Source organism: Condylura cristata, unplaced genomic scaffold, assembly GCF_000260355.1.
Source record: "Condylura cristata isolate star-nosed mole 26May11 unplaced genomic scaffold, ConCri1.0 scaffold00021, whole genome shotgun sequence".
In the NCBI taxonomy this organism is placed as follows: domain Eukaryota; kingdom Metazoa; phylum Chordata; class Mammalia; order Eulipotyphla; family Talpidae; genus Condylura; species Condylura cristata.
In genome coordinates, this window is record NW_004567122.1 from 36,617,940 (window position 1) to 36,639,790 (window position 21,851).

A 21,851-nucleotide genomic window follows, 5' to 3' on the forward strand; every position below is an offset into this window, starting at 1 on the left:
ATTTAGCCAGATTAAGTCAGTGTTGGCTCAAAACAATGAGGTAAATATTGAATCCAATTGTAACCTCCACGGTTCAAGGTAAAGGTCAAACAATGACGTTTAAATGTCAAATAGCCTTCTTCCAATATTAGCAGAAACCTCTATGGATACCAAGTAAATAAGATCTAAATTGTTTCCTCACCTACAGATAATCAGCCAATCCACAGTGTAAAAAGCTTTATTTCAAAGAAGAGCGCTAGTATACTGAAATTAAAATTTGGAAAGTAAATCCACAGCTTACTCCAGGTATGGAGCCAGTAAACATTTTTTAGAGTAGAATAAAAACTTGCGATTATACACAGTCAAGGTGAACAAAGATATATGTTAAGAGCATCGATTCAATCATTCAACAAATCAAGCGAGTATAATCTGAGCTATGTGCTATCCCTTGATGGGACTTCCGGAAATGCACATATTATCTGCCCTTGCATATGGGGTAAGTGTATCTCCCCTGCTGATTGTTGTTATTTATAAATGAAATAAAGGAAGAATTTTTTCTGCTGTATTTGCAGTGGTCATTTTCTCTTTGCCTCACACTTGCTTTTACTTTGTCACCATCCTCATATTTCCTGCCTCTATAAATTCAAGGTACAAATTTGAATTTACTAACCCTGTGCATGGAAATACCAGCGACTTACCTAACACTGCCTCTTGAATCAGTTTGCTTATTATTAAACTTTGGCTGGTAAGAGTAAGTGTGAGAGAGAGGACAGCTTGTCTCCTTCCCGAGAAAAGGCTCAGGACAGCTCTAGAGATGTTTTGTTCAGATGTTTTACGATGATGGAAAAAGTTGACATTTGCACAGTCTGATCCAGCAGTCACTCACAATGGAGTTTAAAACATGACTGATGGTCACCCTATTGGGCAGCATTCTCTGAAAAGTCCAAGTCGATGGAGAGTCTGCTTATTAGGGGCTTGCCGGTGTATAACAGAAGAGAGAAACCAAGGTGGAGAAGCAAGCAGTTTTTTGGAAAGGGCTTGAAGAGGTCCTCAGCTTTCACAGGAACTGGGTGAGGGCTGTAGGTTTGACTAAGGTCTACACTTATAGAAAAAACTAGGCCTGGTACGAGAACAGAGAAACCATCCCGAAAGCCCAACTTTGCGTGCAATTTCTGTTTGTATTACCTAACTTATAAATAGTCCATTCTTACAACATAATTATCTCTCTCATGAGGACAGAGCTTTGCATAAATGCAAAGCAATTTCACATCCATTATCTCAGTTAACTTTTCCAGTGAGGGAATAAAATAGGCGGGACAAGGATTATTTACCCAAAAAGCCAAAACTGGAGTGTTCAGTGGATTTCATGTAGATAAGATCTCTGTTTTAAAGTTACCATCAGCACCCCAAAAACCTACACTGTGTAGATCATCATGCAGATGGTTTAACAGAAGAGAAGCCAGGCTAAAGGAGAAGGAACAGAAGTATTCTTTCAGCTCTCTCTCAAGTCTCACATTGTCCCAGGCATTTTACTAGGCTCCCAGAGTACAACAGTGAACAAGACTGGCAAGATCCTTGGCATTTATGTAATGGACTCAGAACCCCATAATAAATTCCCCAAATAATGCCCATCTGGCTTACTAGGGCTGTTCCTATCACCTGTCACCCTATCACATGCGACCAATGCCCATAGTCTAGGTGGTGACATGAGGCCTCCCAAGTGGGAAAAGTCACTTGGCTTGAAGGAAGACTGAGTTGAAGCAAACTTTCAAAGGCATTTTCTTCCATATTTTACTAATTAACATCAGATAAAATCATTATTCTTTCAGAGACTCAAAGAGGACCTAAGAATTAAAATGTGTCATAACTCTGAAGGCACAAACAATTCCAGAACACACTGGAGAGTTTTGATCCGTGAAAGTTTAGGACTGTGATTCTCAAAGTTTATTACACATAAAAGTCATTTGGCCAAAATGTCATTTTCCTAATCCTGCCCTGATTCAGGGAATGGGTTCCAGATGATTCCAATGGAGGTGACCTTCTGGTCATTTATAATCAATCAAACTAAAAAAATAAAAGCTACATATAGTGGGACATAGCATGCTCTCTAGACTTTTGATTATGTTGCACAGAAAGTGATGGCAGAAATTCGAGTAACAAGATTGGAAAAGGAAAGTCACCAAGGCCCAGACAACTGAAATATACAGAATGGGTCATTTCAACAAAATAGATGCAGCTTGAGTTTGTTTTGCTCAGAGTAGAACTAGGGTCAATGGGTAGAAGTGACAGGGATGGAGATTTTAAAATCTATTGCTGCCCAACCATTGAGCAGTGCGTTTCTCTGCCTGCAGGGGCTTCTGCAGAGCCTGGGTGACTCCCATCAGTAATGGCTGTGATGATGCGACCACTGTTGATTAGGCAAGAATCCCTCCAGCTCCCACTAAATCTTGTGCACCCATCCAAGTATGTCCTCTGTACTGTGATGCATTGCTTTTGCATCTCCTAGCTCTGTGAGGCTGTGAGCTCAGCAAGACACCAATTCTCATCTACCACTTCCCACACGAGCCTGGTTTGCTAGGTGCTTACTACATGGTTACTGTGAATCAAGCCTTGGAGTCTAATAAATCAAGCCCCAGAATATGGAACGGTCTGCTGGATTTCCTGTAACTGCAAGGGAAAAATGAAATTTACAGCCATTTCTCCTGCTAGCCACAATGAACACAATGAATCCCTGCTCTATAGTAATGTTTTCAAGTTTCTTCTGATAAAAAGTCTGACACTTTCCTTTTATATTTTTAAAATAATTTTAGTCTGCTTCTTTGAATGATGCTGTTTTTCCCAATTTGCTTTCTAATTGGCTTTTCCAGTATGTAGGAGTCATTGTCTGCCAACTATTATCTAATGTCTGGATATTTTTGTGAAGTGTCTTAGTTTTCAAAGTTTACAGTGGATTTTCCTATTAAATGACCACAGTGTTTATTGGATGTGTCAGTTTTGTTATCCCCTGGTCCCAGTTTGTGGACCTTATTTCCTTCTTCCTCTCATTTCATTGTACATGTGCAGTGTTGGAAAGGTGGGTGCCAGCATCCTTGTCTCATTCCCGCCTTGACCAGGTTATACTCTTTCTGCCATGATGTCCACTAGAGCAGGAAATGTGGCCTCAGTAACACCTAAGTGATGCTGGTGGCTGGACAAACAGAGCTAGGGACCATGGAGTGAGAAGCTGGGAACCAGCTCCTACACATGATGAATCTCTTAGAAGCCATCAACTACATGCACTGTGCTTCTTTTTAACATGTGTGTGCGTGCGCACGTACAAATTAATTGTCCCAAGAAACATTTATATGACAATAATTTGTGGTTAGAAACTTTTTTTTTTTTTAAAGATTTATTTATTTGTGCATACAGAACTGGGGTACAGGCCAGAGGCTCAGGGGCGGTGAGAGGCTTCACCAGAGACAGAGTGAGGAGCAGAACAGGCAGATCAACGAAGTACACTGCTGAGGGGAGCAGCGGGCGGGTCAGGAGAGGTCTGCCACGCCATGTGGTCTCCTCCTGGGCAGGCGGGAATCGAACTCATGCGGAAGCGGCTTTAGATTCTCAGTGCTGTGCTTTAACCCGCTGCGCCACCAGGGAGGGCCTGTGGTTAGAAACTTTTTAAGAGTGTAGCCTGGGCCTCCCTGATGTCACAGGGGCTAAGTGTCAGCACTATGAAGTGTCAGCCACTGCAGCCTGAGTTATATCCCCAGCCAGGGAGCTGATCCATATGGCACAGTAGACCTCTCTTGTCTCACCTGTTGCTCCCCTCAGCAGTGTATTTCAGTCAATTTGCTTGTTCTGTTCCCCATTCTGCCTCTGATAAATCTCACCCCAGACATCTCTGGCCTACGCCCCAGCCCTTGTATGCATAAATAAATAAATGTTTTAGAAAGAAGATTATGACCTATGTAAGTACATAAGTAAATAACTATTTCATCATTCAAACAGCTGCTATCTTTACTTCTATTTTGAACAAGAATTAGATACTTGCAAGAAAGACACTTATCCAGTAGAAACACCAAACACAACTGCAGCATCTCTGCTATTATGTTCACCCAGTTTCTAAGACTTTCTTGCAAAGGCATAGTTTACCCCTTTACTTGGTAAATAACAAAAAAAATTTTTTTTTAAGTCAAAGGGCTGTGAGGACTAAAGCCAACCCTATTCTAAACCAATGAAATCAGACTGGCCTGTTTTAATTTAAATGGGAAGGAAAAATTCTGTTAAGAAGATTTCAAGAGTAAAGGTCCCTCAGTCTCGGAGGGTGGCATGATCCTGACTCCCCAAAGTGATTCTTGGGTTGGTTGTGGACCAAGTCCTTTATACTTTGTTTTAGGGTCTCAAGGAAGACTAAACAAAGAGATTTTGTGTACTTTTGTCCTTTAGAAACCTGAAGACAATCTTGAAAATCTTTCATCAGAAAAAAATCTATTGATGATTAATGATTTGAGGATGTGCTTTTTTTTCTGCAGATGCTGTGAAGGGTGATATGGGACATAGAAAAGAGAAAGCAAAGTTTCTACCCTCCAGAAATATTTGGTTTTAAAGGAGTTAAATAAGGGATTACAGCATTTTACAGCTTTCACACAGCCCAAATGCCATGAAAAATAATACTGTAAACAGACCATCTCTGTCCACAGAAAATAGAAAAGAATAACCCATTGAAGAAATGAGACAAGAGATGAGTCTAAACTCTAGAAGGAAGAGTGTAACACTAGGACTGATGTGTTAAATGCTCCTTTTAAATTGATGATTTCTTTGAATAGCTCCTAGGTACCGATGCTAGCGTTAGCATAAGATTTTGAGAATAAAAAGGTCCCTCTGACCTAACCTCATTCCCTTTTATGAAAAGAGATTAAAAAATGTCTGGACTTAAACAAATTCGCAGTTGTTTTTGGCTCAAACAAGAGAACTCTCGGCAAGATGGCAGAATTGAGAGATGAATAGGGGGCTTATCGATGATCCAGAGTCAGCTAAACAGAAGAGTGACTCGACCTGACTCTGAGCAGGCTGGGCAGGACAGAGCTCTGGAGGAGAAGGCTCAACACTGCACTGTAGCTTCTCCAGCGGTTACTGTATCCCCACCATCCAGGCCTTTACCTCACTAAACTTGATTTCCTCACCTTTACAATGATGATAAGCATAGCAGCTGCCTCTTTGATCACTGCAAAAATTAAATGTAACAATGCAGTCAAAGTTCTCAAATATAGTAACTGTCAACCTTTTCTGAATGACGTCAGGCACCGTTGTCCTTATCATTTATGACTTGGGAGGAGGGCTCTGAAAGGCTGTCCAGGTCCTCTCTGTGGTGCAACAGGTTAAAGCGCTGCACTAAGAAGCTAAAGCCACTTCCGCATGAGTTCGATCCCCGCCTGCCCCAGAGGAGACCATAGGGTTTGATTTATATTTTGCTCACAGGTTGAATTAGTCCTTTATTTTAGTTTAGTTCCATATTTTCAATGCCAAACCAATGAGTTTTTGTCTGTCCATCTTTAAGTCTGCCTCCTCATTTGTTAGTTTTTCCTCACAGCCACAGAAGAGTGTCTAGATTTAGTAATGAGCAAATGATCAGATAGTGCCATTTATGGATATAGGGAAGACTCAGGAAATTTGCGGGTGGAGATAGGAGATAGAATTCTCTTTTGGATACACTGCAGATTCCCAAGAAGCACCTATATGGGGTTGTCAAGGAAACAAATTGAATCTTGAGGTCTGTTGTTGAGAGAACAGCTATAACCTGGAGATATTAATTAAAGAGGATGGTAGTCCGCAGATGATATTTAAAGCTACTTGGTGATTAAATCACAAAAGTGAGAATGTTACATGAGAAGAGTTTCAAACACCAAGGCTGGAAGGACCCACAATTTAGAGGCCAGATAGAGAAGGAAGAGTCTGTGAAAGATATTAAGTGAGAGTTATTGTTAAATTAGGGAAAAAAACAGAAAAATGTGGAGTTTAAGGAAATTAATGTGAAAATATTTCAAGAAAGAAAATGATCTGATAGTAAGACATCAAATAAGAATACTATAGAGTAAGAATACTACAGAAGTTTGAAACCTCTATATAAAAGTTAAGTTAGAAAGCAAGAAGATAGGAAGATGCATTTGTAAACAGTGTAACACTATGCTGATATTGATAATATAATAAAGAACATCTAGAGATTGGTAAGAAAATTTGTGCAGTCACATAAAGCACTAAACGTATGAAGATAGTTTACATAAGGACAAGGATAATATAAGGATATATAGTGATAAAGTTATGTAAGAATAAATAAATGTCAATAACTTTTAAATTAGGTAATAACCAATTTAAAAGAAATTCAACCTGCCAAATAACTTGGAAAATACAACATAAATAAGAGTTTTCCTTAATTAGCAAAATAATAAAAGATGCAGAATAATTAGTGTTGGCAGAGCTAAGGAACAGAAGCTACTTTCACACCTTGTAGGTGAGACAGCAAATAATCCAGCATTCTGGGTCAGCTTTATAGAAAATAGAACATTTTAAATGCCTATCCATGTCAGCCCAGCAATTGCACTTTGGGCAGCTACCTGAAATTCTGAGACCCATACAAGGGCATCGCCTACATATCCACAATGGGAAATAATTAAATATATTTTAATACACATTTGTTAGTAAGAAGATTGTATAATATTTAAAAAGGAATGATTTTTTTTTAATTAAAAAGTTTATTTTTACATCATTTTTCACATTTTTTTTCATCTCAATTGTAATCCCCACGGGTTTCCCATCACCAAATCACCCCTGTGCCACCACCATAGTCCCGTGCATTTCCCTCCCTTCCCCCCCCCCCGTTTTTGATCCCATTCCCCACTCCACCCCCACAGAATGTCTCATAAAAAGGAATGATTTTAAATCTAAAACTGAATTGTTGAAGACTAAGAAGCAAGGTACAACAAAGCAAATGCAGAATGGTCCTATTTATATTAAATAAAAGCAGAAGAATCTGTGCCTTGGTATGCTTTTCATAAATGCTCATGAATGCGTCGAAAAGATCACCAGCCTAGAGTTAGTTGTGGTACCGGAGACCAGGGTTAGGATTAGCAGGATAAAAACTGATTTTGCTTTTCATTGTTTCAGCTTTGTGTTTCTTGGTTTCATCTGATTTGTAGACATCCTGCTTGGGGATTGTTAAGAAAAATGCAAAATTTTCATCTATGGTCTTAGGCTAAAACAATGAATCTGGGGGGATTAAGTGTGACTGGTTAATAGCTTCTGTGTATCAGGCAATATCATGGGTATTTGTTACAGAGCAGTGACTAACACAGGCCAAATCTCTGTCTCTGCAAGGCATCCATCCTCTCCAGGAGATTCAGATTTCAAGTAGTTTTCTCTTAGAGTCTGCCCCTATTCTTAGAAGATTCCTCACCACACCCTCCTCCCACTCCTCAACCCCTGAAAAAGCCTGACTTGCTCTTTTCATGACCTCATGACCAAACAAAAGGAAAAAAGCATGGGGAACAGATCCATTAACCATTTGTGCTCTGCTCATTGAGTTAGAATCTCGTAGCAGCAGGTATAAACAGCACAGTGGTAGTAAAATAGTGTTTCTTGGCTGCCCTAGAAATCCCCAAACTCTTTCTAGGATTGTTCTTCTGGGCAATGCCCACCCGATTCTAAACAACTGACTTAGCCAACGTATTGTAGGAGCATACTCTTGTTTGTGAGTTGTCAACAGCCTGCACTCAGGCAACTGCTAGCTTAAAATCTAAAACCTAGCTGGCACCCACACAGAAGTTCTTATCCACACATTTTACTTTATGATTGGCTTTTTTATGACACTCACTAAGGCATAATAATTAGGAGAGAATGTCAGTCTAGAGGCATATTCCCCAAGACCCTTCCACTAGCAGAAATCTTAATACCAAACTAGGCTTCAGCTACAAATCTATCCACACTGGTAGCAGAAAATTGAATTTATGCTTCTGAGCAGCCTCTCAGGCAAAGCGTTCATATTTCATAGGATATTATTTTCTCTTCTTAAGCATGCAAATGAAAATCCCCAATTTCTCAGCTGCCAGCACAGCTGAATACTGTCATCATCAGAAAAATTAAATGCTTGTCTGAAAGAAGGAATTGCTCTTTAGAAATTCCTATGCATCTCAGGGCAAAGAAAAAAAATGCCATTGACAAATTCATCTTTGCTGCAGTACAAATATACTCACAACACATGGCTTTTCATGGAGAACCCAAATCTAGCCCAGGGTAGCCAAAGTATTATCGGGATTTAGAAACTGACATTAGGCCTTGTCACTGAACCTCCAACTTCAAAGTCACTCCACCATCATCAGCCTACTGACCTTGAGTAAATCACTTGACCTTTCTATGTTCATTCATATTCTGTTTCCTTCTTTGTGGGGTTCTCTCTTCCTGGGATGGCTTCCTTGATAGTGCCTCCAAGTCTCATAGTCACATAAAATGTTCTTCCCTGGCATTGTCTCTGACTCCTTTCAGCCCTTCTCCGTCTTTCTTACTCATATCCTCACTCTAGATGGTCCACACTTTCATTACATCATTCATCACATCACACTATGTATTTTATGCACACTTACCATTTTAGTTTATCACATTATTTTATGGTTTTCTTGGGGTATCAGGCAGTATCTATTATCTATTATGAAGCTAACATCAACAACATTAGGAGTAGTAGTATGTGTCAGACCCTAGATAAATACACCATCGCTCATTGTCATGAAAACTCCAAGGTGGGGATTAGCACCATTGTTTTAATGGTTGAGTGATGTGAACCAAGAGAGATTAGACAAATAGTTGGTGGTGGCATTGAGAGTCAATCATCAAGTCTATTCTATTTTCACCTTAAAGATTATGCTTTTAACAACAACCTTAAACTGCTACTTTAAGTTACAGTAGATGGCACTTCCTTAGTACCTACAAGGATGTCAGATTCTGCGATTTGTTCTGCATACATTTAGTGACGCTGATGCGTACAACAAAGCCCTCCCTCTCAGGCAGATTTAGTGATGATAATCCCAATTTTAAAAAATGAAGCAAGGGTTCAGATTGGTTCAATGAATTGCCCAAGATCACAGAAATATAGAAACTGGATTAGAATGAGGTCAGGTCTCCCCTAGAATCTATCTGTTACCTACTCTACTCTACAACCAGATGGCAGGCTTCTCTCCAATCATTGTAAATAGTGCACAGTTTTCCAAGAACAACCCCCATGGAAACTGAAAGCTGCAGAGTTATCCCTTCTGATTCATGCAAAGAAACAAAATCTAGCCAGCCCCTAGGTACTCACCTTAGCACATGTGTGGATCCATTAATAGTTGTGGTTGAACAGGGGACAGTCTGGCCCAAAATGGAAGGTCTTCGGTAGCGCTCATCATCACAGCAGAGGATGATGAGGAAGGCACGTCTGAAGGACTTATTCAAGAAGGCGTAGAGAAAGGGGTTCAACCCAGAATTGATGTAACCAAGCCAGAGGAAAGCTGTCCACACCTTCCCGGGCACAGTGTAGTCTATGAACGGATCCACAATGTTGGTGATGAAGAATGGGGCCCAACAGAGGCAGAAGCAGCCCATGATGATGCACAGGGTCTTGGCTGCCTTGGTCTCTGTCCTCATGCGGTGAGAGCTGTGCTGGTCTGAGGGCTGAGGTCTGCCCTGGGAGGGGGCTCCTGCCCGCTGTAACATCTGGATCTGGTGGGCATGCTCCTTTGCCGTGACGTAGATGCGATAATAAGCCAGCACCATAAGAAGGAAAGGAATGTAGAAGGCCACCACAGAGCAGGTGATGGCATACGGCTTGTTGACCATGAAGATGCAGTACGTCGAGTTAGAGTTGTGGTTGAACTTCCTCTTTTCTATCTGAGAGTTGGGGGAAAGCAGAGGTGAGGAGGGGAGAGGGAAAGGAGAGGTGGTAGCAGAATTGTACACAGGATAAAAAAGATGAAGATGCAAGGTATTGGTGGTAGAAAGAATAGAAAGGAGGGGATAGGAAGGGGATGACAAGGAAAAAGGGAAAGGAAAAAGAAAAGAGAGAAACTTTATCAGCTAAGGTGTTTTTCTTTTTTCTCTTATGTGTTGCTAGCACATAAAACTATGATGGAATGTGACTATATCCCAGGCTCCGAGAGCTGAGGGCCCCAGGGATGAATGGAAATAAAATGGGGCCAGAATCATTAGACGTTCTATCTGCAGAAGCAGTAGAGGAATTGTGCCTGTTTGTTCTGTCTGCACACAATGGATTTGCCTCTTAACATGATATTTACAGAAGAGCAATATCACAATCACTCCAGGTGCTTATTCTCAGTGCAAATTCCTCATTTTCTACCCAGATCTACTGAATCTAAATCCCTGGGTAGTGGAGCTCTGCCTTTTTTTAACAAGTTCTTTTTGAATCATTCTGAAGCTCATTAACTTTTGAGACCCAATTGTTGTATACCATAGAACAGTCCAGAAAGTCTAGCTCTTTGGGGATACCATGCCATCTTTCCTGGACTTGTTTCTCTGCTCATTCTGTGCTCTGTTGACTGGCTTTTCCATTTAGGCAACACTGTTTCTGAAGTACTGATAGATATAATGATATGGTCAAGGGCCACAGAAGTTGAGAAAAGAGAGTAGACATATGGAATCATGGAGGAGAGTATGTGCTCTGGGCAAGGAAGGTCATGAGGACCTTGGATTCCAACCAGAGTGTGGAGCTAGGCAATATTTACTGCTCCCGCCTACTCTCTTCCATCCTCTCCTCAGGCCACTCCACTGAAACTGCTCTGGTTGAGACAGTAAAGGCCTTCATGAGGCCAAGTCATAGTCTTCATTTCAAATGACTCATTTATATCTTTAGATACACCTGAAACTTCCATCCTTGGTCTTACTTTTCTTTGGATAAGTATTGTACTGAAGTCATAGATGTAAAATATGTAAATATTAACTGTAAATACAGGCAGAAGAATTAGTACAAAGTAAATAAAACTGTACAATCACTCTAGGCTAAGCTACAGAATATTGCCAGCATCCCAAAACCTTCCACATACCCCTCCCTTGTCCTTACTATCCATAAAGGGGCCACTCTCCTTTATCACGATCGATTAACCTTGTCTGTTTACCAATTTATTATCAATGCAATAATAAAACACATGCCCTTTGAATGTTACTACTTTGGTAATGGTGCATATTATTAAAAGTATCAGAATTAAATTATTTCATTATAGTATAACACATATTATAGGAGTAAACCACAATTATCACCCATTCCACTATTGACAGGTAGTTGAGTTATTTTCAGGTTTTCTCGATTTTGTATAGAGTTGGGGTGTTTGTATGTAGGTATATGCTTGTGTCCATGGACTTCAGTGCTCTTAGGTATATACTTAGAATGAAACTGGTGTGTCACAAGGTGAACACATCTTCAGCTCTGGAAGAGTTAGCCAACTGGTTTCCAAGGGAATTGTATAAATTCCTACCACTGCCAGGATAGGAGCATTGGAATTTATCGCTGTGGAGTGGTGTCTTATTGCGTGTCCATTCGCTGAGTGGCCATCGAGTTTATTTGATGGTGACCGTAAAACACTCCTGAGTCCCTGACACCCTTACCCGTGGGTTCAGATTAGGGTTTATCATACCCCTAATTCAGTGACAGAAAGTGTCCTGGGCATCCACATCCTTATTATTCCAGTTAGTCCTTTCACGAAGTATGAGTTTCTTCGCGTTTCCAGGTAGTTGAGACCAGAACTTGGCCTTCACAATGGTGAAAGATTGCCTTATTCTCATCAGCTCCAATTTCTCCAACTGAATCCTCAGTCTCAGTCCCAGGAAGCTGTCTCTACTGCTCTCTGCATTTCTGTTCCTATGTCTCCCCTGCCCTGCCTACCGGACTGGGATTCTGAATCAAATCAAATTTAAGTTGATCATCATAACCCTTCACATTTTTATTGTGGTGTTAATTTTAAGAATCTACAATTTTAACACCCTTTAAAAAATGTTTGTTTAGTCCTCTCTGGTGGCACAACCGGTTGAAGCACAGCACTATGAAGCTAGCTGCAGCTGCTTCAGCATGAGTTCCATCCCCTATGGCACAGCAGATCTCTCCTGTCTTGCGTGCTACTTCCCTCAGCAATGTACTTTGTCAATCTGCCTGTTTTACTCCCCACTCTGTCTCTGGTGAAGCCTTTCACTGTCCCTGCACCTCTGACCTGTACCACAGTTCTATATGCATAAACAAATAAAATGTATGTTTATCTTCCAGCATAAAGTTATTCTAATATATATAATCTTTTAAAGCCATTCTTTGATACTATCTCTTCCCAATTTTATTGTGTTCGTTTTCACATCTAATTCTACAATCCATGTGGAATTACCATTTCTGTAATAGTGTGAGGTCAAGATTAAATTTTTACCTTCTGGAGATCCAAATGACCCAGATGCACATATTGAAAGAACATGTTTCCTTGCTGCACTGCAGTGTGGGCTTAGCCATCTATCAAGGAGATGTATACACAGGGATCTGTATGTAGATTTTCTATTTTGTTCCCTTGGTTTCTTGCACAATATTGCTGTAAGTTGTATGACTTTATATCTTTATATTTGTATGAGTTAAATATCTGGTAGTAAAAGTCTTTAAACTGGCTCATTCTCCTTAAGACTGTTTTGGCTATTTTTTTTTTTATTTTACAAAAGTTTATTTTTACATCATTTTGTACATTTTTTTTTCCATCTCAATTGTAATCCTCACGGGTTTCCCATCACCTGTTTTGGTTATTTTTATATCTCATAATTTCCGCATAAGAGAATTAGCTTATTAATTTTCATAAATGTCTCCTAAGAGTTTGATTGGGTTAGAAAGGATGATTGAGGAAAATTAATACTTTAACAATGTGAACTCTTCCATGTCACAAACATGGTAATTCTCTTCCTTTATTTAAGTCTCTGGTAAATCCTCTCACCGGCTCCCCTCACCCCCTGCACCTCTGATCCAGTTCTTTTATGCATAAAATAAAATAAATATTTTAAAAATTATTTTAGCAATAGTTTACAGCTTTTGTGTAATTGTCTTACATACATTTTATTAGCTTTTCTCCTAAGTACTTGGATTTTTAATCTATTGCAAATAAACTGTGTGAAAATTTTTAATTCTAATATTATTGTCATTAGACTGTAAAACTCAGTGAAATTTTTTAATAGTGCTTATCTAGCAAATTTGTTAAATTAGTTGCTAATATTTTCTCTCTAGTGTCTTTTCAATTTTCTTCATAATATTCATGTGATCTACAAATAATGACATTTTCATTTCTTCCTTTCCAACTCAACATTATTTTGCTAACATTACTGAATTTGGTAAGACTTCCATGATAGTTTTAGATAAAAGTGGTAATAGTAAACATCTTGCTATATTTCCAGTTTTTGAAGGAGTATATTCAGTATTTTACTGTTAAATATGACTACTTGTTCCAAGTTTTTGCTCAAGGCACTCTATCTGAGGAGTTCCTGTCTTCTTAAATGTTGAGCATTTTTTAAAAAATCATGAATGAATATTGAATTTTGTCACTGCATTTTGGGGAAGTAATGAGATGATAATGTGGCTTTCCCTTCTTTTGTTTTCTTTTTTTTTTCATGAATACAAGGATCTGCATTGACTTTGTTACATTCTTGGAATAAACTTCACTTGTACTGGATACTATGCTACACACACTAGATTCCTTTTAAGGATGGAAAGACTTTTCTCCCAGCCTGAAATGCTACTGGCTAACAGCTGTTAGTCATCAGCCTTCTCTAGGAATAGCCCTTGGCTGAAGAGAGCTGTGTAACCCAAAGACAATGCCCTCCCTGAGGTCAGCTGTGGCCAGTGGCAATACAGACTTGGATAAAGATATGCTTAGTAGTGGTATACACATTTAGCAGTTTCTCTTACACTACAGCATAAAGTCAGAATACACCTTCCTATTGAATTGACATCTTTATCCTCAGGAAATAGCTTTTGTTTTCATCTCCAGTAATATTACTTAATTTATCACTGATAGGAGTACAGCTCCGCCAGCTTATTTTTGATTAGTTTGTATTCGTCTTCCATTATTTTATTTTCAATCTCTCTATAACCGTATATTTCATGGGCCTCTTTTACAAGCAGGCTATATTACATATTGACTGATGAATGAAGATATAGTGACCAGAGACTCACAGGAACCTAATCCTGTATTTTCCCTGAGAAGCAGTGATTGACTATTTGCTCATTCAGTTACTGTGGCAACTTCATAGAAGGTGATTGCTGTGAGTAAGAAGGATCTAAAGTAAATGGACTATGAACATGTGGGCTGTGCTGATTCAACGTGCTGCTGAGCAGAGGGATATGAAATGCAGTCACAACATAGTGGACCAATTGCTGGGCATCTTAATAGCAAGCTGATACCCATCCCTGGTTATCAGAAGTCCACAATTCCCTAGATTACTTTCCTTGGAAACTCTCCCTCATTAAGTATTGTGATGCAAATAAATTGATGCTTCCAAACATCATCTCCACTCGGGAGCAGTTTTAATACTAACAATTTTAATACAACACAAAATGGGCCTGGATTTACCCTGTAACTGCCCACCAATGTGACTTTAGCTAATGATCTAATCTCTCTGATCCTCAGTTTCCTGAGGACTATAATAGAATGTACATCACAGCGCTGGCATGAGGCTTGAGGGAGTAATGTTGAACAGTGTCAGGCACACAGCAAATGTTCCACGCTTGTTGGCTATTATTAGTATCATTCTATCGACATTCAGAAACTGGAATTTCCCTTTCCCAGAAATGAGAAAACTGAGTTTGAAAGAAGAGGGATAGGATTCAAGAAAACATGCAGACACACCCCTTTTCACTCCTCCACTCCCGTGTCCCCAGTATTTTTTTCAGAAGCCCAAGGAACCCTTGTCTGACATACCACATGCAAATCCTGGCCCAGCCTTGGTTGGGATATCCTTTCCTGGACAAAGAACAAGGCAAGATTAGGGGCTAGGAATTGGGTGGTGAGAGAAAGAGACTGTGCCTACTCTAACCAGTCCTGTGGGGGTGGAGCTCACGCTATCTCGCCTCTCTAGCCCCTTCCTACCTGACATGATCCTAGGGTCAGCTTTAAAGTGACTGCCTGACAACTTCTTTTAGGGATATATATCTGTGCTAATGAGTCCAGACAACTGCTTTTGATCCTCATCACAAGTTTGGTGTTGCAAATGTAGCATGTTAGAGTTGCGCAACTCTTAAAGGTTATCTTAAGGGGGGTGGCAGATGTGTCCCATGCTGCTTGCCTACACCCCTGAAAGGCACTAGTCTCTACTGAGGGCCTATTAAGCAGCTCTTCCGGAAGAGGGGTAGTGACTGATCTGGATGTAGGGTTCAGTTTTTTGACCAAAGGCTCTCTTCATTCTCTAGAAGCTTCTAGCTTCTAGATAAAACAGGGTGTCTGCAGCTCATTATGAGTCTAGAGCCTCTCAGCATGAGAGGAGATGAAGGCCTCTTAGGCATATGGCACACCTCAGGCTCCAGAGGCTGACTGAAATTTTGGATACCTGTTTCGTTAATTATGATACCTAAGACTGGGCATGTTAGCTCACCTGTTGAGCCTTAATTTTCTCATCTGGGTAAGATGAGGAAAGGATGCTGTCAGGATTTAAAATATTTGGCATACTTTCTGGCACACATAAGGCACTCAAAAAAGAGTAGCTTGCCTATTTGGTTGTTAACTGTTGCCACCCAGACCACTAAAAGAATCTTCCTTGGAATAGCCATCCAACTTGGCATTGTTTCTTTAGAGTTGGCTGATACTCACCAGATCAATGATGCCGATGTTATTCCAGCCTTGCATGATGGGGAGAAAAGAGATAAACATGGGGATGACCCAGCAGCCACCCAGCATCAGTGCAATGCGCAGAGGGGTCATCTTGTTCCTGTAGACCAAAGGTTGGCAGCAGATGGCATAGTACCTGGAGAGAGAATAGAGGGTGGGTGGCCTGGGGGCGAAGGAAGGAGGAGGGGAGAAAAACTGATGGGAGAGAAGGGAGGAGACAAAGAGGGTTGGAGAAGGGAGATAAGAGCAGAAAATTGGGAAAAAGGAAAATTGGAGGGAAAAGTAGAGAATAAAAATAAGAAGGGAAGAAAAAAGAAAACGGGAGAAATAGGAAAGAGTGTGTAGGAAGAGAAGGGAGAAAGAAGCAAGGAGATAAGAGAGGAGAGGGAGAACTAACTATTCAACAAAATATGTCACAATGGCCAAGGAGTTTCTGCTAATGTCAATGGGCCCCACAGCTCTCCTCTCCCAACTTACCTGCAAAGCCTTACTCATCCCCGAGGGTCCTGCTCGTTCTCAGGCACAATGCCAATACACTTTGGGCATGTTAGGAGCTTCTGTCCAGCTCTCTGGGCCTCAATATTCAGGCATCTGTTACCCCTTTTGATAACAAGTTGAGGTGACTCAGGTTTGCACCTCCACCTGTGTGCTAAGACTGTGTCTCTGATTTGCTCATTTTCTCTTGATCACCTACCTCTTCGGAGGTTATATGCTCTAAGTCAATGTCCCATAAATTCTGGTCTAGAGCAGCTCCCCTATATCAGCCTTATCTGAGGAGGCCTATTTAAAGTGCAGCTAGAAGGGATCTCCATATAGGAGGGACCTGGCATTGGCAATGGCGGGTATTAGTTGGTACTGTAGTTTGCTAAGGATGTCCACACTCCCTCTGGGTGCAGGCACTGCCTGAACTCCTTGTGGTCGGATGGGTCCAAGTGACTAGTGTTAGTGATAGAATTGACGTGCATGACTTCTGGCTCAGACTTCTTAATTTTCTCTGATGCCAAGAATGTAAACTTGTCACTATTTCTTGCACTATCATTTATTGCCTTTTATTTACCCCCCCCCTTCTATCAGTGCCTGGTCTTCCTAATGGGACTCCCCACTCACCTGTTTTTGAGCTCATGGTTTGCCTATGGCACTTTCTTATTACCTCCAGGTAGAAAGGGCTTCCAATTTGCCCCATGCAACGATCTAGATCCCAGACTACTCCTTGATGTTAGCCCAGCCTTGGTGATCCCTGCTTTCCTGCCCAAGCAGTTCATGAAATTTGACGACAGGCAAAATACCACAATAGGTCTCTCAGGTAATTTGCATTTCAAAGGGTCAAAGAATATGTATAAATGACAGCCTGGAGGCTAAGTACATTCTGCAAGATTTTATAGCATTTGATATAAACCACATCCTTACACTCATTTTATGCAATTCACGTTATTAATTTTCCCCACTTTTTTTCTTAAATCAAAGCATAACAATATAACAATGGCTATATTCTTTGAAGAGGTAGAGGTAGGATGAGTTGGAAGAAAGGGTAGAATGAGAAGGAAAGCTCGGTGTGGGAGCATGACAAGATGGTACCTCAGAAGTGGAAGGGGAGGATTACATCCTCCCTCCAAAGGTATCAAAGAGAAGCTGGGCACACATTTCTGGAAGCTGCCGTGGCCAGCAAGGCAGTAGCAGTCCTGAGCTGGACTAAAGTACAAGGAATAGTAGACCCAAGAATGGAAGTGGGCCTTCCTCCAGAACTCATTAAAAAATGACATGGTAGTAAAATCTGATGACAATTCAGTAATGAAAGAACTACCATTAGCTGGAATTACCTCCATGATCTTGACTTATATAAAAAGCAAGTGATATCAGTGTGGTCAGTTTTTTGAATGACTCTACTAATAAACGTTGTTCCCTTCCTCATTTCCTGCTAGAGGGCCTAGATTAGACATTTGGTGTTGTCCATTTATTGTTCTTTCTTTCTTTCTCCTGGTTCTAACATTCCAAATCCACAGGGCATCATTTGCTTTCTGTTACTGCAGTGTTGTTTGGAAAGAAAATGATGGACCCTGACTCTTCTAGCTAAGGAAATCAACCAGACCTTATTCTGGGACTCTAGTCACCATACAGTGAGACAGAGATGGGCGAGTCAGGGGAGGACCTTGGTTCCCATGGTAACCTCCTGGAAGTAGCTCCTGCTCCTTGAACAGCGAAGATCTTGTCCCTCCAGACTCATTCTCTAGCTCTTCCTTCAATACAATAAGCCATCTTCTACCTTTCTAATAAATTCCTTTTTATCTAACTTGGTGTGATAGGTTGCAGGATGCTTACTACTCATTGCTACTTCTCCCAAATCCTCAAGAGGTTAATTTTCATAAGCCACTTTAAAAACCATTCAAACATAACAACACTGAATATCAGAACTTGAAGGATCCTCAGAATTCTGAAATCTCCAACTCCCTCCCAAAAGGAAATGTATACAAGCTTGTTGAATACTTGTAATTCACCAAGTCCTATAACAGTGCACTTTGTGTTACCTTTGCAATAAGGGAAGTCTCCAAAATCCAGCTGCTGTAACTTCTAGTTTCCCCTCTAGCTTAATTGAAAAGTTCTATTTCTAATTCTTTTTCAGCACAGTGATCCCACAAACACCAGAAGAAAGTTTTTACATTCCTTTGAAATCTTAATTTCTGCAGGTGAAATCAATCTGGGGTGATTCTGTCTACCCAGGGATATTTGGCAATGTCCAGACACATTTTTTTCTTGTCACACTTGATGTTACTGGCATCCAGTTAAGGTCAGGGGTTCGCCTCAGTAACTTTAGAATGCTGACTGCTCCACATGACATGGAATTGTCTGGTCCACAAGGTCAGGTATGAAGATTGAAAAACCCTGGCTTACAGGAGATGACTTACAGGAGATGATCCAGAGGAGAGGTGTCAAGGCTTCTTTGTGTGCTCTAGAGCTATTACCAGCTAAGAGTGGGGTACCCCAAAGAAAGCACAGTATTTTAGCTCATTCTTTACATACCAGAAAAGACTAGAATATCACCTTCCACCCTGCCCACCTTGGTTTAATTATAGCCTGGGGCACACCTGAAGGTCTGACATTCCTGGGCTCCCTCAAAGAACAATGACCTTTGGGTGGGGAGGCAAAGGGATCAAAACAGGGGAGAGAAGAGCATGAGAGACTATGGTGAAGGTTCATGGGTGAACTGGTAGTGGCAATTTTATGGGGAATACACAATGATGTAAAAGATATAAATAAAAAATAAATTATAATAAAAAACAAAACAATGATCTTCACCTAAGTGATTTTTCAGTTCCAAAGACATTTACCTTGTTGACATTGTATCTTTAAGGCCTAGAAAGTGTTAAAGATAGAGAAGATGCTCCCAAAGTTGGATGAATAAATAATAAACTCTTAATCACTACCAATTAGAATAAATTCTATTAGAATATGGAATCAGGTTTTTCAAATGTAAAAGGTCGTATCTATCAGAGAGATGGGAAAAACTTTCTCCAATAGTGCCTTTTTCCTTATTTATATATATTCATTTTTATACAATGTATGCCTCTAAGGCATAGTACCCGTAAAATTCCCACCACCCAGTCACCTGTGAACTGTCAGGATAAACTCTTATGCTCTTCCTGCCCTGTTTTAATCCTTCCCCCTTCCCCTGCCAAATGTCTCAGTTTATAGTTTGCCGGCTAATTCTCTTTTTTTCCTGATCCCTTGTTTGGTTTGCCTATGTTGCTCCCATAAGTGAAATCAGCCAATAATTTTCATTTTTCTTCTAAAGTATTTCACTGAGCATAATTCCTTCCAGCTCCATCCATGTTGCTCCAAATGGCATGAGTTAATTTTTTTGATTGCTTAATAGTATTCCATTGTGTATATATACCACATCTTTTAGACTCAGTCATATATTTGGGGCATTTTAGACTCAGTCATATATTTGGGGCATTCCATAACTTAGCTATTGTAAACAGTGCTGCAATAAATAGAGGAGGGCAAGTTTCCTTTCCTATTAATGTTTTTGTGTCCTTTGGGTAGATTCCGAGGGGTGGAATTGCTGGGCAGGGGATGGAACTGCTGGCCATTCAGTAGCTACATTTTTAGTAGTTTGAAGGTCCTCTACACAGCTTTCCATAGAGGTTGGACCATTTTGCACTCCCATAGTGTCTTTTAAATTGGATTTAAGAGACTAAGTAAAGATGTTTGAGGAGAAAGAATAATTGAGTGATGTCTATAAACATTATTGACAAAGAGAAATTTTGTAAATATGTATATGAAGTACATCAATAGATATCCATATATCCACATAGCCATAAACACATAAGAGTACAAATTAATTGCATCCTAAGATACCTGTAAAGCAGTAAGCTTAAAAAAACTGGCTGAAGGGCAGCTCTTAGTAGCATCATGCACCCTCCAGTAGGTATGGAAGGGACCCAATAATTTGTATTTCTGATATGTGCCAGGTGCTGCTGCTGCTGCTGGTTTGGGATCTCACTTTGAGAAACTCTGTCTTAGAAGTTTTTGATACTATGCTAGAGGAGTCACTGCAAGTGCTCTGAATTGGAAAACATTCTTTACCATCCACACTGCCACAAGTCCTACCAAAGGAGCTGAACTGCACCAGAGTCAAGAGAAAGAGAGGTGAGTTCCAGGTGAGGTGGACATGCTCTGGAGGGAAGATGAGGGTGGCTCCTCAGGAAGAGACTGTTCTGCTAGGTCTGTTCCCTTGGACAAGGCCATTTTTCTTTAACTAGAAAACTTTCAAAAAGGGGTTACATGAATGTTCAAATGTTCCAGATGGCCAGGATTAACTAAAATGTCACAAAGGTATTAACAAAGTAAATTCGCCTACAAAACATCTCAAAGTATTGCTCATAAAGCTCCATTAAAATCCTCTTCGGTGGACCAGCCATCCGCTTCCCCAACTACTATGTGTAAATGTGGGATCAAATTGCTTTTAAATGTCTCTGGGGACACAATTTACTTTGACAACTCTTAGAAACAGTCGTGTATTTTAAGTTCCATGTCAATCTCTTCTCCACTCCTCCTGCAATTAAGGAAAATTCTTCCTCCTCAGTTCCCATCCCTTTGCCCCCAACTACAGGGAAAGCAGAAGGAGCAAAGAAAACAAGTTGGAATCTTAGACTCTCACTAGAGGTGATTAGATCTTATGTCTTCACTCTGGGTACCAACTCTCCCTGACTCAACCATTCGTAAGTGTTGTGGCCTTAGGATCAAGGACTCAAATGCTACAAAGGCACTTTCCTCATCTGCAGACTGGGCATCATTACATTCACCTCCTCACTGACTGGCTGTGAGAACCACTGAGAAAATATATTCAAAATTTAAGAAAACTCTGGCATGTAAAATTTGATCAATAGCAGTTATTAATTTTACTTCTACCTCCATATTGATATCTGTATCTATAACATTTATACAGATTATTGTAAACAAATGCAAATGCACTCGGGAACTAGGGGCTCTAATTTATTTAACAAGTAAAAGAAAAGTCATGCGGTACAATATTTTTCTCAAGAGTTGACTCTAAAAAACAGAAATATCTCCAGAGGTGAATGGCAGCAGCATTGAGATCTCATCAGCTGCCTGGAATGGAACTGGTATGTAAAGCATTCTCCCATTGACTTATTCCAGGACCAGCCTTTCTATGTGAGACGAATGAAGATAGCAATGTGGTTGGTTATCAAGGCCCGATCTCTAGTCAAGACCCACATAAAAAGGAAGAAACATCAACCATAGGAAAGAAGATTGGAGATGGCAGTTGGCTACTCACACCTGACAAATAGAATCAGAGAAACAAAACCTTTCACCACAGACTTTCTTCGCGATTCCTAGCATGTCAAGCAAGCACCGGTCAAGCATCTTTAAGACTTAGGACTAAGGGAACAAATTGCTCCACTGATTAAGTGAACTTATGAATTATGAAGGGCACTTAGCCTTTAGCAAGAATCAGTAATTCTACTCCCAGCTGTTTCACAGAAAATTTTCCTTCCAACTTCA

The 21,851-nt window shown here is 40.3% G+C and overlaps 1 protein-coding gene across 3 annotated transcripts in view; it reads right to left on the reverse strand.

Annotated features, from left to right (window-relative positions):
* HTR4 (5-hydroxytryptamine (serotonin) receptor 4, G protein-coupled) overlaps positions 1-21,851 on the reverse strand; it is a 141,182-nt gene that overhangs the window by 41,987 nt on the left and 77,344 nt on the right. For all 3 annotated transcript variants that reach the window (XM_004686866.1, XM_004686867.1, XM_004686865.1), the window contains exons 4-5: positions 15,810-15,963; positions 9,302-9,870 (exon numbers count right to left, since the gene is read on the reverse strand). In XM_004686866.1, coding sequence (XP_004686923.1) covers positions 9,302-9,870; positions 15,810-15,963 — 723 coding nt within the window. The remainder of the gene's footprint in view (positions 1-9,301; positions 9,871-15,809; positions 15,964-21,851) is intronic.